At 35.6% G+C, this 18,437-nt stretch overlaps 1 protein-coding gene across 1 annotated transcript; it reads left to right on the top strand.

Annotated features, from left to right (window-relative positions):
- Positions 1–12,183: 12,183 nt before the first annotated feature.
- Positions 12,184–17,664, top strand: LOC122504326. Its single transcript, XM_043615387.1, has 3 exons — positions 12,184–13,519; positions 13,582–17,043; positions 17,438–17,664. The coding sequence occupies exons 1-3, from the start codon at positions 12,184–12,186 to the stop codon at positions 17,662–17,664; spliced, it is 5,025 nt and encodes a 1,674-aa protein (XP_043471322.1).
- Positions 17,665–18,437: the final 773 nt, after the last annotated feature.

Genomic DNA, 18,437 nt, shown 5'->3' with positions numbered 1-18,437 from the left:
ACATTTCTTAAAATTCGGAAAGAAAACTAAAACTTTCATTCTTTGACAACTTTTTCCTAAACTCAATATTTTTGGACTTATAAGCTACTGAATATAGGTCTACAATTGGAAGTTTAAATTTTCGAAAATTCATAACTCGAAAATTTAAACAATTAAACATAAATAAAAAAATACGTATCTGTTTTTTTTCGATACAGAATAGAAAAAAAATATTTTTGGCCGATTTTAAGAGGTCGACTTAAATCTCACGTGGAATTGCCCATATGTAGAGAGTCTTCTAATATTCAGTATATAGTATTAGTAAAAAATTTAAAATAAAGCATTTTTAAGAAAGACTTTATTTTATTTATTTGTTTATACACCAGTCTTCAGCCTACATTTTTTTGGTTAAAGTTGTCGAGTTTAGTTTATTCATTTCTTTCACCTTTTATAACTTTTATAATCTTTACACATCCATCGCCAGTAATCTGAAGTTCGTTATGCACCGTAGAGTACAGCGGCACAGCGCGGAGCGTCCGCGCGCTAACGTGACGCGCTGTATTCAATATTTAATTTCTCGAAAACAAAAAAAAATCGGTTTTCTGAAAATTAACAGTTTTTTGGGAAAAAACCTCAGCTTTCCAATAAAAATAAAATAAAAAAAAAAACGAGCCCGAAGATGAGAAAAATTAAATTTTATCCTTAATTTTCAAAAATTTTGGTCAAAATCAAAAAATTTTCTAAAATGGACTACAGCAATCGAAAGCTTATGAAAAAACCTAAAGATACCATATTCAAAAATTATTTTTCATCGTCTCGTTTAAATACAATAAATAAACGAAGTAGTGCGTGTCACATCAGAACTCAAAACTTCTACCCCCTCCACTTCTCATAATTTTTTATAAAATTCAAAAATATTTGGCTGATAAATTACTTACTTATAGGACAACTCATAAGAAAATTTGGAGATTGATTCATCAACACATTTTTTGGAAGGACATTTGACGTGAAAACCTCCACGTATATATATATTTTTTTTAATAACAAAGCTGTTAAAATATTTAATATAGGGCAGTTCCCTACGAAAAGCAAATGGTGGATCACCGATTTTTCTTAAAGTTTGTAATTTTGTAGTACTTGGGGTACTAAATAACTGTGCCAAACAGTTTTGCAAAAAAAAATTTTTTTTGCAAGATTTTTAGATTTGAAAAATCGGAAAATGAAAAAAATGACTTTTTTTGAGAATTTTTATTTCGAAAACTATTGATTCTACAAGAAAAAGTTATTTATTCAAAATTGTAGAGAAAATGTCAATCTTTTATAATATTTAAAAAAAAGTTAAGAAAAATTAATTTTTCAATACTTTGTTTAAACAATAATTTTTTATTGTTAAAAAAAAAAAGCAAAGGACATCATGGAATATTCTAGAAAAATAATTTTCTCAAAATTTGAACCTTCCTTAATAAGTGGTTAAATTTTTAAAGAAGTGATTTTTGGTGTTTTTGAGAAAAAAAATTTTGAAGTTTGCGCTACGAGTTTTTGTGCGTTGCGCTAACTAAGCAGCGCCTATATCAGTGTATTTTAAAAGATAATATGACCTTTACTGCTCGCCTCTAATACATTTAATAATTATATACGTATATATATTATTATTATAAACAGTTTAACAATATATTTTTAACTTTTTTATAAACATTATTTTCCTTTTTTAACCCATTAATACCCATAAGCACAGGAACGCAGGTATAAAAAGTAACTATTGGGATCCTGGCATAGGGTCTAATAATAATTTTTAACGTTAAAAATTAAAAAAAATTTTTTTTTAACAATTTGTTATAAACAAATGAAGAAAAATTAATTTTCATAAAAAACTGATAGCGCCATTCGATTCGACGCAAAAAACTACTACGAGAACGTATATTACATAATTTAAGAAAAAAGACATATTGTTGTAAAAATGTTATAAACAATTAGCCTGCATTTATACTGTACGAGATAGAATATATAGATCCTTCTATCTCATACAGTATAAATGCAGGCTAATTGTTTATAACATTTTTGCAACAATATTTCCTTTTTTGAAAATTATGTAATATACGTTCTCGTAGTAGTTTTTTGCGTCGAATCGAATGGCGCTATCAGTTTTTTATGAAAAATAATTTTTCTTCATTTGTTTATAACAAATTGTTTAAAATAATTTTTTTTTAATTTTTAACGTTAAAAATTATTATTAGATCCTATGCCAGGATCCCAATAGTTACTTTTTATACCTGCGTTCCTGTGCTTATGGGTATTAATGGGTTAAAAAAGGAAAATAATGTTTATAAAAAAGTTAAAAATATATTGTTAAACTGTTTATAATAATAATATATATACGTATATAAATATTAAATGTATTAGAGGCGAGCAGTAAAGGTCATATTATCTTTTAAAATACACTGATATAGGCGCTGCTTAGTTAGCGCAACGCACAAAAACTCGTAGCGCAAACTTCAAAAATTTTTTTCTCAAAAACACCAAAAATCACTTCTTTAAAAATTTAACCACTTATTAAGGAAGGTTCAAATTTTGAGAAAATTATTTTTCTAGAATATTCCATGATGTCCTTTGCTCTTTTTTTTAACAATAAAAAATTATTGTTTAAACAAAGTATTGAAAAATTAATTTTTCTTAACTTTTTTTTAAATATTATAAAAGATTGACATTTTCTCTACAATTTTGAATAAATGACTTTTTCTTGTAGAATCAATAGTTTTCGAAATAAAAATTCTCAAAAAAAGTCATTTTTTTCAGTTTCCGATTTTTCAAATCTAAATATCTTGCAAAAAAAATTTTTTTTTGCAAAACTGTTTGGCACAGTTATTTAGTACCCCAAGTACTACAAAATTACAAACTTTAAGAAAAATCGGTGATCCACCATTTGCTTTTCGTATGGAGCTGCCCTATACTTTTTTTTAATTTGAAGTCTTTTTTCTCTTCAAATAACTTTCTTTTGAAAAGCAAATATTATTTGTTTTTTGCTTCAAATTTAGCATGCTTTTGTATTATATCCAAAATTAAAAATAATATAAAAAGTTCTTTTAAGTAATCAAGATTAACTGTCCGCTTACAGTACACAGTGGGGCAAAGTGACAAAATTTAGTTCAAATTAACTTCTAGACCACAATTTTAAATCAAACTAAAAAAAATGTTTTTCCCTAACGCAGAACTAAATTCTGAAGAGATCTGTGAGAGTCGATTTTTTAATTTTTGTTTTATAAATTTTTAATGTTTATGCAAAGTGTAAAAAAATTTTTTTTTTTACATTTTTCGATTTCTGTTGCTCAAAAAAATTCTTGCATACTTAAAATTGTATACATTTAATGTCTGGCGGTGTGTAAAAAGTAAAAAAAAAGTTTTTGCATTTAAAAATTGTTATAAACAATTTTTATAAACAATTACACTTTATAGGAAGTTCTGTTTAAAAATAAATTTTTTTAAAAAGAAATTTGCTTTAGATTATGGTAATTAAACTTTCTTTTTGTTAATCTGATATTTTGAAATAAGTTTTTTTAATTGTTTAAACAATTTTTATAAATAATTGTATTGTAAGGACATTTTTGGGCAGAAATAAATCGAATTTTTTAATAATAATGTTTTATCTAAGCCGCCCAGAGATTTTCTTTGTAAAAAAGTCATTTTTCAATTAATGTTATCATTGTTATAAACAATTACATTTTTCGGGAAGTTATGTCTAAAAAAAATTTTTTTAATTAAATTTCCTTTAGATTATTGCAATTAAACTTTCTTTTTGTTAAACTGATCTTTTGTAATAAATTTTCTTAATTGTTTAAAGAAATTTTATAAACAATTGTACTGTAAGGACATTTTTGGGAAGAAATAAATCGAATTTTTTAATAATAATGTTTCATCTAAGCCGCCCAGAGATTTTCTTTGTAAAAAAGCCATTTTTTAATTAATTTTATCATTGTTATAAACAAATTATATAAACAATTAAATTTTTCGGGAATTAATGTCTGAAAAAATTTTTTTAAAATGAAATTTGCTTTGGATTATTGCAATTAAACTTTGTTTTCGTTAAAATGATTAATTGAAAAATATAGATTTTCCCTATTGTCCGGAAAATGTGTGAAAATCTATGAAAATTCAGGAAAAATCAAAATAATAAAAATAATCTATTGATATTTTTTTCAGAACTGACAGAAGTAATTCAAATTCATTTATAAATTATTTTTTGGTCTAGGAAGAACTGTTGTACGTTTCTTTATTGACAAAAAGTCGGAAAAATTTTTTTCAGACATAACTTGCCGAAAAATGTAATTGTTTATTTAATTTGTTTATAACAATGATAACATTAATTAAAAAATGACTTTTTTATAAAGAAAATGTCTAAGCGGCTTAGATGAAACATTATTCGTAAAAAATTCGATTCATTTCTGCCCGAAAATGTCCTTACAGTACAATTGTTTATAAAAATTGTTTAAACAATTAAGAAAAATTATTTTAAAATATCATATTAACAAAAAGAAAGTATAATTACAATAATCTAAAGCAAAATTCTTTTTAAAAAAATGTATTTTTAAACATAACTTCCTATAAAGTGTAATTATTTATAAAAATTGTTTATAACAATTTTTAAATGCAAAACCTTTTTTTGACTACTTACACACCGCTAGACATTAAATGTATACAATTTTAAGTATGCAAGAATTTTTTTGAGCAAAAGAAATCGAAAAACTTTGCATAAAGATTACAAATTTATAAAACAAAAATTAAAAAATCGACTCTCACGGATCTCTTCAGAATTTAGTTCTGCGTTAGGGAAAAACATTTTTTTTAATTTGATTTAAAATTGTGGTCTAGAAGTCAATTTGAACCAAATTTTGTCATTTTGCCCCACTGTGCAGTATCGTGGTCATACTGAAAGTATACCAGCAAGACTTCATTCTAAAATTTTTGTATAAATAACAGCACCTGGTGTAAAAACTTTTCGAATGTTCAAAAATGATACATTTTTATGAGAATCGTCGTACAACTCCCATGGATCTGATTTTCGAAGGCAGACAGCTGTATAATGATATCCTTCATAAATGATAATCCCTGATAACCTGAAAATTAAAGGCGGGTTAAGTGTGATGGCAAATAGATAAGAATGAGTGATTTTTTTCATTAGATTACAATTTACTATAAAAATAAAACAAGGTTTTTTATAATTTAATGAAATAACGTTAATTTTTCTCCGTACATATTAATGTATTTCGGGAAGTCTGTCACTTTACTTGTGATTGGAATTTTTACATTCTTCAGAGTCCTGCAGTCGGATTTAATGAAGGCGTGAGCATTGACATTGAATTTTTCTCTCATTTCCCGGTGACACTTACATCTTTTTGAGTTTTGTAAGTTTAAAGTAATTGCACTTTATAATGCACTATAGCCATTTTCGTCGATAGTTTTGTGGTTCAAATAAAGTGTTGAGACTTCCTCCACTTCTGCAATACCACCCGAGATGAAATTTTTAACTTACATTGGCCCATAAAAACCTAGTTTAAAACTGATTCAAACCTTTTAACGATTGTTTGACCCTTATGGCATTACTTTAACGTTTAACCAACCTTCGATTGTATATTTCCAACCCTAAAAGAAACCTTATGAACCTCAAAAGAACTTCTTAATTTTATGATTCTGAAATAGTCAACTTTACTAACCTTCCTTTAACCCTAACATACATTACTTTCTTCCTCATCAACTTCGTTTGAACCTAAAACATCGATTTTCGAATCTCCTTTGTCCCAAAAATATCCTTTTTCGTCCCCGAAAACAGATCATAAAAATGTAGGCAATAATAAAAATGGGTTCAAAAATTGTTAGCAATCCTAAAGTAAGTGTTTAAAAATGTTTAGCTTAGTGGATATGAAGAGGTATAAATGAATAAATATACACAAAATATAGTTTTGGGATTTCCAAATTTCCCACCCAAAAATTGACTATAGTCAAAACACAACTATCACATAGCCTAAAACTCATATTGCAGTTAGTTTTTCGTCAACTACGACAAAGTTTGCACTCACTTTTTAAAAGTGTCGAATAAAATTTAATTTAAACAAAATTTATTTATTTTGCGTAATAATATTAAATAACTTCAAATATCACGGGTATTAGGCGTAAAACTCCAATATCTATTGTTAACCCTACATTAAAAAAATTATTTGAATCAAATGTTATATTACTGAGGCAATAATGAAACGATATTATACCTAGCATTTTCGCATAGTATTAATTATTTTGTATTTAGAACAAATATTATAAATTATTTCAACGTTGTCTCCAGATCATCACAATAAAAATTACCGCTGTATTAAATAACAATATTACTTGAATATTTCCAAGTATCGACACTACAATGTTGCCATGCTTTATTGCTTCAAGTCGAATATAACATTTGCAAAAATATTGGCAATATTTTTATGCAATATTAATCTATTTTATTTAATGTTTAGAATGGACAAGAAGATTGTTTTAATGGACGATGTAAAGCTGACAAGGGCCGATTATATCAACATTAAGGCAACATTAGGGCGATTATCAATATTAAGTGAGAAACTTAATAATAATGTTTGTTGTAACGTTTAAAGTTATCGCACTGTCGAACCTTCTATCAAACTGGACGAAAGTGACAAAATTTAGCCTCGTTAAAAAGAATTTAGCTTCGTTAGGAGCAAATATCTATTATAAGTCGGTTTCAAATGAATATTATAAGATTTTTAAGGGGTAAAGAATTGTAGATTCAAAACATGTTAAAAGTAGGCTGAAAATTTTGTCTCGGGCACAATCGCAAGTTTTGAAAAAATTCCACATATTACACATATTACAGTTCACTTGTATAGTGGTCGTTGATTGCGGTGGATCTTTTTTATTTACAAAAGTTAAATTTGTTTCTGCTGTTTTCAATGGATTTTTGAAATCTTTAAAAAAAATGCATTGTTGAAAGGATTTGCACTATTGAATCGAATAGGCATGTTAAAGTTATAAAAAACTTTTCATTTGCTATTTGAATGGGAGTAGTGAATAAGCAACCATTTAACAAAAGCCATTTTTTTGACTTAGCAGTATATTTCGCAGTTAAAGCAATGCCGGATTTTTGGCGAATTTTAATATCGGGACATGGCAATCACAATATTTTTGTCCCGTTAAAGCATTTTAATCGAAAAATTATTGCTATTAATTAAGCTACGTCTACTCTTATGAAGGTAGGTGCTGGCCGATATACCTGTCTATCATTAAGAGCAGCAAAACAATTTTGAATGTATCTGTCAATGGGGATACAATTAAATGAAAGATACTGTGCTTCTAAAAGTGTGCTCGAAAAGTCAGAGACTGCTTCTTTTGGTATGATACCAACTTCAATCAGCCATGAATTTAGAGAACCATGTTCGTATCATGGACGGATGAAAGCATTTGTCCGACTGAAACTGTAACCTGAAAAATATTAACAACAATTTCGTATAAAAAAATAACTTTTGATTTTACCTGGCCATACAATAGTATAGGAATAACGAGACTTCCAGTACTGTTAGTGCATATGGCGAATTGTTTTTTATGCAATCGGCAGTACTCTTTATAAAGAAATATCTGCTCTGGTAGAATATAAATCAAATGAAATGGATCTTTCCCGATTTGCCTAATACATCCTGCATGAGGCGGTGTCTATTTTAACTCTTGCAGGATGTCCACTGGATCATTTCCATCCGATGTGTCCACGCCTATTTTTTTATCTTTCGTTTCCTTGGAAAGTTTTCTTAATACATCTCCAGAGTACATGATAGGAGCTTTTACATCTCCCAATATTTGCTCCTTACAAGCGATTTTTTGTCGCAAATTTGCTGTACCCTCTTTTAATACTTGCTCGCCAATCATTTGCCGTTTTTCATTTCGTAACTGCCGTTTCATAACTTCATGGGGAGAACATCGTGTATCGTTACAGATAACTTCGATCCAAACATCTGATCCAGAAAGGGGTTCATTTTCAATTATGCCACGAAAACGATTTTTACATTTTACTGAATTCTTGCATTTTCCAGATATTAACAAATGTGGCTCATCTGGATTTGAAGAAACCACATTATTTTTGAAAGAAAATGTGCAAGGCATTCTGTACTGTCTCCAAAATTCCGCATTACTCAGTAACCAATCACAGCATACGAAAAATGATTCGGATCACTAAGTAACCAATCACAACATACGAAAAGTGATCCGGATCATGATCCTTGAGCATGCCAAAAACGGCCATTGTATCATACCATCTATAAGGTTTCAGTTTTTGATACTCCTTTCCTTTATAAACAACGGTTCTAGACTAAATATACTCCAATTTATCTTTTACAATACATAAGTCGAAATATTTTCTGTTATTGATCTGTGACGATGAAGGATATTCCACTTGATCATCTTCAGAAGAATCGTCTTCATAATCTTCATAAATTCCCTCCTCGTCTTCTTTAAATGTCACTGGTATCTTTACTTTGACGGGGATTTCAAGTTTTTCGAACACTTTGCTTTTTAATTGTCGTCGATCCTCTCTTAAATTTATATAAAAATCATACGCTGACCACTTATTATTTACTTAATTGCTTGCTTTTGCGTAAAATGCATCTGTATATATGGAGGTAATTCGCTATTATTAATTATTATTATTAGTTGTGATTTATTTCGCAGATAGCTGCATTTGCTTCTTCAATTTCTACCTTACATCGGCTGTTTTGGTATGGTCATGGATCGCGATCCGGATCACAAAGTAACCAATCACAGCATAGGAAAAGTGATCTGGATCACACGATCCATTGCGATCCATGACCATGCCGAAAACGGCCACCGATTACCAAGTTTCAGTTTCAGTCAACTGTGTCGCAAGCCTTAAAGTACAATGCATTCCGCTACTCGACAATTCGAACAGATGGCGCTTCGACTTATTGAAAATTCTTCAATTTATCCGTTTAACGTTTTGTCCATTCGAGAACATAATTTTCTTTTAATTTTAAATCCGAAAAACCTAAAATTCGTACACCTAGTGATTCTGCAGTCGTGAATGCAATGTTATAATCATTATGCTTTTTTTTAATTAAGTTCACGCGACTTTTGGAAAAACCATTTTTGTCTTTCTCTCTCCTATGAGAGAATCGACTGCATTGTACTTAAAGGCTTGCGACACAGTTGACAACTTACCTTGCATATATCAAATACTGTGATCAAACCTTTTTGGCTTTCTTTGTAACGCGGAGCAATCCATCACTAATCCTATATGCAATCTTGTACAAAAAAATGTCTTATGTTTGATTATTGTGTATAGTTTCCTGTCTTGAATAAACGTTTAGAAGGTAAGTAATAGTTTATTCGTAAATAATTGTTTCAATAAGAAAATTAATTATATTTAACAAAATCGTACTTTTATTTATGCAGATGCCGCGTCGGTGTAAGGTAGAAATTGAACAAGCAAATTCAGCTATCTACGAAATAAATCACAACTTTAATAATGGCGAATTACCTCCATATGCAGATGCATTTTACGCAAAAGCAAGCAATAAAGTAAATAATAAGTGGTCAGCGCATGGTTTTTATATAAATCACGAAGGATATCATTATACACCTGTCTGCCTTCGAAAATCAGATCGATGAGAGTTGTACAACGATTCTCATAAGGATGTATCATTTTTCAACATTAGAAAAGTTTTTACACCAGGTGCTGTTATTTATACAAAAATTTTAGAATGAAGTCTTGCTGGTATACTTTCAGTATGACCACGATACTGTAAGCGGACAGTTAATCTAGATCACTTAAAAGAACTTTTTTATATTATTTTTAATTTTGGATATAATACAAAAGCATGCTAAATTTGAAGCGAAAAACAAATAATATTTGCTTTTTAAATTAAAGTTATTTGAAGAGAAAAAAGACTTCAAATTGATACAGGTCACTAAATGGTAGGGAAAAAAAACAAAACATTATTTTTCGTTCCCGTATTTTCTTGGCCGAGCCAATGTTTACTATCTTAAAGGAAAATTGTAATATCTTTTTTTTTTTTAGTTTCTTTTTAGATATCCTTTTGCAGTAATTTGTTTAAACCAAGCGTTTTTCGAAGCAATACTAGTAATTAACAATTTTAAATGTATTTTAGCGTATAATGATAAAGGGTTATTAGGTTATATTTTAATATGTATATTTTACACTATGTATTATATATTATATTATATATATATATATATATAGTTTAATATATAACATTTTATAATCTAATAATACCGTACATTATGACTTAGTTATTATTTTAGTTTTAATTAAAAGTTAAGTAAATTTAGTAAATTAGGAAAGGCTGAGTAATTTTATTTTTTAATTTTATTTTAAGAGAATTCTTTGAGATATAGGAAAAACTCGCGAGAAGACGCGCGACTTTGTCTCTGGCCCAAGCGAAACGAGTGAACCGTACGCGCATCGTTTTGAGTCAGAGATAGGAAGCGCAGACGCGAGCTGCCCTCTCTCTTAGAGAAGTTCTCCCACTGTACGTTTTGGGAAATGGCGATCGAGGGAGCTCGATGCACTGGACCAAAACGTCAGTTCTGTCCTGAGCTCACCTAGAGGTTGGTCTTCCTCCTCCGCTCAGCCTAACCACTACGTTATACTTATACTAAAATTCACAAAATTGTACTTAGAAAATTTTCACCCAAAATTGGACTTAGAAAATTTTCCGGGAAATTTGGACTTAGAAAATTTTCGAAGAAATTTGGACTTAGAAAATTTTCGAAGAAATTTGGACTTAGAATATTTTCGTCCAATTTTGAACTTATAATATTTTCACCCAATTTTGAACTTAGAATATTTTCGTCCAATTTTGGACTTAAAATATTTTCGTCCTTAGGAACTTAGAATATTTTCCCGAGCTCCGATACTTAAATTTCTTCATTGACTTGTACTTTTAAAATAAACTGTCTTTGAAATTTTACATGCCTTTGACTCGATTCAATTCATTTATTTGCATGCACCCCCCCCCCGCCGTCTTTGAACATAGCATAGTATTGAGTTAGATATCCTCTCAATACCAGTGCACTATATTTCATTGAGCTGGTTATCCTCTGAATATTAGAGTAACACCGAACTGGTTATCCTCTCGACATCCACACATCACCACCGAGTTGGTTATCCTCTCGGACACACAACATCATACGTTGAGTTGGTTATCCTCTCGACATCCACACATAACAACCGAGTTGGCTATCCTCTCGGACGCACAACATCATACGTTGAGTTGGTTATCCTCTCGACATCCACACATAACAACCGAGTTGGCTATCCTCTCGGACACACAACATCATACGTTGAGTTGGTTATCCTCTCGACATCCACACATAACAACCGAGTTGGTTATCCTCTCGGACACACAACATCATACGTTGAGTTGGTTATCTTCTCGACATCCACACATACCAACCGAGTTGGTTATCCTCTCGGACGCACAACATAATACGTTGAGTTGGTTATCCTCTCGACATCCACACATAACAACCGAGTTGGTTATCCTCTCGGACACACAACATCATACGTTGAGTTGGTTATCCTCTCGACATCCACACATAACAACCGAGTTGGCTATCCTCTCGGACACACAACATCATACGTTGAGTTGGTTATCCTCTCGACATCCACACATACCAACCGAGTTGGTTATCCTCTCGGACACACTACATCGTACGTTGAGTTGGTTATCCTCTCGACATCCACACATACCAACCGAGTTGGTTATCCTCTCGGACACACTACATCGTACGTTGAGTTGGTTATCCTCTCAATACACCAACACTTTTCATCGAGCTGGTTATCCTCTCGATATCCACACACATCAACCAAGTTGGTTATCCTCTTGGGCTTACTACACTATGCTTCGAGTTGGATATTCTCTCAACACAACAACAATCAACGTCGAGCTGGTTATCCTCTCGACATCACTCCGTTATCAAGTAGATCAATTAAGCGCTTATTAGTAACTCTCTTTTCAACTCATCGAACCTTTGTTTACCGACAATCTCAATTGTCCATCTCTGAGCCAGTTAATCTCCCCCCTACAATTTGACTGGTATCAACTGGCGCCCAACGTGGGGCTCGACATTGCTTTTCTAGCTTTTGGTTCTGATGGATGTCAGAACGAATTCACACACCTGATGTCTCCTTCTCCCAGCCGAGCTAACCAACAAACGCCCATGACCTCTGATCCAGAAAAGAGGACCCTAAGGAACTTACCAAGTCGTCGAGCGAACGGACTTTTCCGCTCGCCGCCACTCATCAGACACGCTTCAGAGCAGCGTCTGAGTTCGGGAGTTCGTCCAAGCCGACGAGAATCTATCGCCAAGGGGCTAGATAATCTCACGGAGATCGAAATACCTCCTTTCAATCCGCCCTTAGGACCTCCAGTTCAACACAGTCCTCCTACGACTAACCAAAGTATACGTAGCGATCTTTCCGCGTCGGCATCTTCGATTAGAGTATCTCCACTTCAAGGGGGAAGCTCTCAAGAAACTATCACGACTTCCCCTTCAAGAAACACTTCCGGGAGTGGTCAAGAAAACCCGATGGCGCCCAGTCCTTCAAACAGCTTCATCTTAAACATGGCGACTTCCGGTCCGCCTATCACCTCCTCTCCACCTACTACATCGGGGGAGACAGCACCGCCTCTCAACCTTCTTGGTTCTCTCATCCCGATACCTGACGGTTCGGGATCATCAGAGAGCTCCTCGTTCGCCCCTTCAACATCTCTTCCGTTAGCCATGCCGTCGAATTTAACGGCAGAAGATTGGATGGGACTCATTAGAGCCATCCAGGCTCCCGCTCCCCCCTTTCCTGAATTTAACGGTCAGGACTATGAAGATCCACAAAAATTTCTGCAAGCTTGTGAGAAATATTTCTGTAACGCTCGCACGGATCCAGACCAACGAACGCAGCTCGTAAATAAGGGACTAAAGGGGGATGCCCAGAAATGGTGGGCATTGTACAAAGATCTCTTACTGCCGTGGGGAGAATTCGAGTCTTTGCTGTTAAGCAAATATGCCAGTAGCACTGCAGTAATGCGATTACATGAATCTCTGTATTCGCAAAAACAGGGAGAGAGAGAACCTGTCGCTATCTTTCTCCAGCGAAAAATCTTGTTAGCGAGACGATTAAATCCTCAATTTGATCCCGCAGACCTTACTACCTTGCTTCTAGAATCCTTAAAGCCTAGCTTGCGCAAACTCGTTAGACTTTCAAAACCGAGAACAGTCACGGAACTCTTAGAAGTGTCCTCTAAAGCGGAACAAGACGAAGCCGATTGTGCTCCCCGAAAATCGGTTCCTACTAAAGAAGAACCTCCAAAGAAATCAGTTTCGGAACCACTTAACCCTCGTCAACAAAGATCACCGCCCCCTTGTCACTTCTGTCCCGAGATGCACTTTCATCGGGACTGTCCCATACTCCAAACTCAGCGTTCTCAACCCTGTCAGGAAAACTGGCGAGCCCCGGCGGGTACAACTCCAGCAGCACCCGTCGCGGGAAACTCCCAGTCTTAAGCGCCATTTATTCTTCAGCCCAGGATCTGCCTCGTGCTCGAGTCCGCATTGGTACCCGAGAAATCGTGGCAGAAATTGACTCCTGCGCCACTCACAACTTCGTACGATTAGCAGTGCTCACTGCTCACGAACGTTCCCTCCTTCAATCAGGACCTACACAGGCGAAACTTGCCGCTAGTGGAGCCACGATACAACTACAAGGCTCGCTGACCCTCTGCCCCCTTATCGGAGACCAAGTTTACCCAGGTGTTTTCCACGCTTGTCGCGATTTGCGCGCTGATATCGTCCTTGGTAGAGCATGGCTCAAAGATCACGATGTTCATCATGAACACCGAAACGATTGTCTCTACCTTGGAAGAAAGCAACGCCGTCAAATTTATTTGACACCACTATCAGTTCCCCTCGCCGAGCCAACAGAGCCGCTACCATTTGATTTAACCTCTGTTCCGACTCAGTACGAAGCAGCAGTTCGAAGCGTTTTAAAAACTTTTGACCCGATCTTCTATAAGGGCGGAAAACTTCGCCACACCATTGCCACTAGTCATGAAATCCGAATAGCAAATCCCCGACCTTTCAGAGCCGCTCCCCGTCAATATTCGGTAGAAAAACGAAGATTCATTGACACCGAGACAAAGGAAATGCTCGCCCAAGAAGTTATCGAACCAGCTACAGCTGACTTCAGTTCGGCTATCGTTGTTGCTGATAAACCTGGAGGGGGTTTCCGTTTCTGTGTCGACTATCGTCCCGTCAACGGACAGACTGAGGACGCACCACAGTGTTTGCCCCGAATCCACGACGTCCTCAAAACCGTAGGGACCGCTACGATTTTCTCAACAATGGATTTTAAAAATGGCTATTGGCAAATCCCCATGTCCCCAAAGTCGAGAAAGTATACCGCTTTCTCAACGCCTGATGGAGGCCAATACCAATTCAAGAGGATGCCTTTCGGCTTAAAAAACGCACCAGGCACCTTCCAAAATTTGATGCGTCAAGTACTCGCCTCATTCTGGGGGGAGTTTTGTATAGCGTATCTGGATGATATCATCATATTCTCACATTCGTGGGAGGAACACCTGGTACATTTAGCCAAAGTTCTCGAAAGGATCCAAATCTTTGGTCTCACATGCAGCCCCGCCAAATGTCGTTTTGGACACACCAGACTTCCGTATCTCGGTCATGTCGTTTCGGCAAACGGAAACGAAGCACAACCAAAACACATCGAAGCTATTCAAAATACTTCACCTCCAAGAAACCGGAGACAACTAGCTTCCTTCTTAGGGACGTGTAATTGGCTAATGGAGTACGTGCACCATTACTCAGAATTGACGGCCCCTCTGACGAACCTGTTGTCCGTAAAAAAGCCCTACAAATGGACGGAAGTGCATCAGAAGGCTTTTGAAACAGTCAAAGAAGCCTTTAAAGAACCTCCAGCTTTAAGTCGTCCCGATCCACAACTCCCCTACGTACTCCAGATTGAAACAGGTTCACTTGGTATGGGAGCTGTCCTGTTCCAAAAAACTCAAACTGGAGAAAGGCGGATCATCTCGTACGGTAGTGCAAAGTTTAAACCCGTGGAAACCCGTTATCCGTTAGACGAACAAACCTGTCTGACTATCGTCTGGGCCTTTAAAAAATACCGTCCGTATTTAGAAGAACGCCCGTTTGTCCTCCGAGCAGATAAAAAGGCCCTAGTCTGGTTGGACAAACTAAAAGGTACTCGGACCAAATTAACAAGTTGGCACATCTTGATTAACGAGTTTAAATTCACTGTGAAGCACGCACCGAAAAATGATCGAGGATTACCTAATGCCCTATCCTCCGTTCCTGATCCAATGGAAGGAGCCCCTGGAGAATCAGATCTGGAGAGAATCATGTTTCCTGATCAAAATTCTCCTCCTACACAAGAAATAGATCTACCAGTCATTAGTGCAATTTATACCCCCACTCTTCGAGACGAGATCGTGGAGTTGCAACAAAATGACCCACTCATTGGTCGACAAATGCAAGAGTGGATCTCCATAGGACAACGGGGACCATCCAACCAACGAGAGGAGAATTTCTATGAAAGCAACTACCTCGACGAGCGTGGGTTCTGGAAGTTTTGCCCATACAACGAGCGATGGCAACTACGTGTTCCTACCACAATGAAAGAACGAGTATTATGGGAATACCACGATGTCCCTTTAGCTGGGCATCCCGGTGCGGAAGAAACTTTCCGCAGTATAAGTGAACATTTCTTTTGGCCGAAAATGGGTCGCGACATCCGCTCCTACGTGGCCAGTTGTCATTTGTGCCTCTGCTCAAAACCGATACATCACCGGAACCACGTCGGCCTAAAACCCCGAAAACCTCATTCAGCATGGGAAACAATTGCCCTAGACTTAATGGGACCATACCCCCTAACCACTAAAGGTAACCGCTTTATCCTGGTAATCACAGACCTTTTTACCCGATGGGTTGAAGCCTTTCCGATAAGAAATTCTCACTCTTCAACTATCATCAGAATTCTCGAGGAAGAAGTTTTCTCCCGTTACGGATACCCACGTAAAATCTTAAGTGATAACGGCCCTCAGTTCCGAAGTAATTTGTGGGCCAAATCTGGTGAACAATGGGCTTGTACCTTGTGGACTACACCAGAATATCATCCCCAAGGAAACCCCACGGAACGACGTAACCAAGAGGTGAAGAAGGGTCTTCGACTCCGTCTCCATGATGGAAATCAGCGAATATGGGACCAAAAGCTACCACAACTACTCCTTGGCCTTCGGCGGCGCCGAAATGCCGCCACAGGATTTACTCCAGCAAGTTTAATGTTCGGTCGACAAATCCGACGTCCCGGAGAATGGGATTTACCTATCGATCTGGAACCAAAACAGGATGAAGGATTTCAACATCGCGAGAATAAGGCCTTCCAGCACCAAACGCAATACCAACGACGCTACGCGGGTCCACCAAATGAACCCCCCTTCAAAGTTGGAGATTTGGTTCTAGCAAAAAATACACGCCTTTCAAATGCCGCCGAACGGTACAATGCCAGATTGGCGCCTATTCGGACCGGGCCTTATCCAGTTCTAGAAATCGTGTCCCCTGGTGTACTTTGGATCCAAAAAGAAGATGGGCCCCACAAAGTCTATGTTACGGACGTGATATTAGCTCCCATCCTGAAACGCGATCCAGTAGTTCCAGAAGTACCTTCGCCATCAGAGGATCCCACTCCAACTAGAACAACGGTCAATGAGGACGAGAAGATGACTGATAACTCCGAAGAGTTATTTACAAATGAGGCGGTACACGCTCAAGTCAACTTCCCTCTCAGACTTACATCTCCGACTATTCTCAACAATTCAATCCCTGAAATTACGCAACCAACCACGATTCCACTTGCTGAGCAGATTGATATGGAGATTCCTGCTACCTCACGTCAGCAAGAACAACTCGACGATAGTCCACACGTCGAACTACAATATCGCTTGCGTCCTCGTAAAACCGCAAAATATCGCGACGCTCGTCCTTACGCACGTCATAAAAAATAAGTATAAAATTAGCATTTTCTACATATTATCAAGTCGTTTCTTGTACCAAAAAACACTCTCATTTAAGATATCCAGACCCAATAAGTTCTCTCTAAGGGACTTTATTCCTCCTGGAATAATACCAATAATAAATCGTTGAACGAACTTAACCAGTTGATTGCCAATTCCGAGAAATTGTCTTATCATGAAGTTGTATACACTCAAATCCATACTGGTTTAGTTCACCATCTTCAGCTAATCCCGATATTTCGATGACGAAACTCGTGCTGCACCTTTTCACTCGAGTTTCTCAGCAAGCCGCTCCTTGCCTCGGCCGACGTAAGGACCTCGAAATATTCAAGGATTACTGCGAGATACCGTCACTTCGGACGAAGTGACAAAGACGAAACGTGAACTCGGAATAGTTCACACTACCAGCGCTTCAAGAATCACCACCAGAGGACCCTTGGATAAAACAACAACAATGACACATGCGGCTGGAAAAGCTCACGTGTCCAACTCGCCAACAACCAACGACCAGGAAGAGGACATCTACAAAGAAGATATACCGTCGAACTTCCTTCGTTGAAATAAAATCTGTAACTTCATAACTACTAGTCCGCTTCGAACAACTCTTTAATTCGTAACTATTGTCTTTCCAAGAAGGGGGTTGATACAGGTCACTAAATGGTAGGGAAAAAAACAAAACATTATTTTTCGTTCCCGTATTTTCTTGGCCGAGCCAATGTTTACTATCTTAAAGGAAAATTGTAATATCTTTTTTTTTTAGTTTCTTTTTAGATATCCTTTTGCAGTAATTTGTTTAAACCAAGCGTTTTTCGAAGCAATACTAGTAATTAACAATTTTAAATGTATTTTAGCGTATAATGATAAAGGGTTATTAGGTTATATTTTAATATGTATATTTTACACTATGTATTATGTATTATATTATATATATATATAGTTTAATATATAACATTTTATAATCTAATAATACCGTACATTATGACTTAGTTATTATTTTAGTTTTAATTAAAAGTTAAGTAATTTTAGTAAATTAGGAAAGGCTGAGTAATTTTATTTTTTAATTTTATTTTAAGAGAATTCTTTGAGATATAGGAAAAACTCGCGAGAAGACGCGCGACTTTGTCTCTGGCCCAAGCGAAACGAGTGAACCGTACGCGCATCGTTTTGAGTCAGAGATAGGAAGCGCAGACGCGAGCTGCCCTCTCTCTTAGAGAAGTTCTCCCACTGTACGTTTTGGGAAATGGCGATCGAGGGAGCTCGATGCACTGGACCAAAACGTCAGTTCTGTCCTGAGCTCACCTAGAGGTTGGTCTTCCTCCTCCGCTCAGCCTA

Source organism: Leptopilina heterotoma, unplaced genomic scaffold, assembly GCF_015476425.1.
Source record: "Leptopilina heterotoma isolate Lh14 unplaced genomic scaffold, ASM1547642v1 Lhet_29, whole genome shotgun sequence".
Classification (NCBI taxonomy): domain Eukaryota; kingdom Metazoa; phylum Arthropoda; class Insecta; order Hymenoptera; family Figitidae; genus Leptopilina; species Leptopilina heterotoma.
The sequence above is the reverse complement of the archived record's forward strand: the minus strand, read 5'-3'. Positions and strand labels throughout refer to the sequence as shown.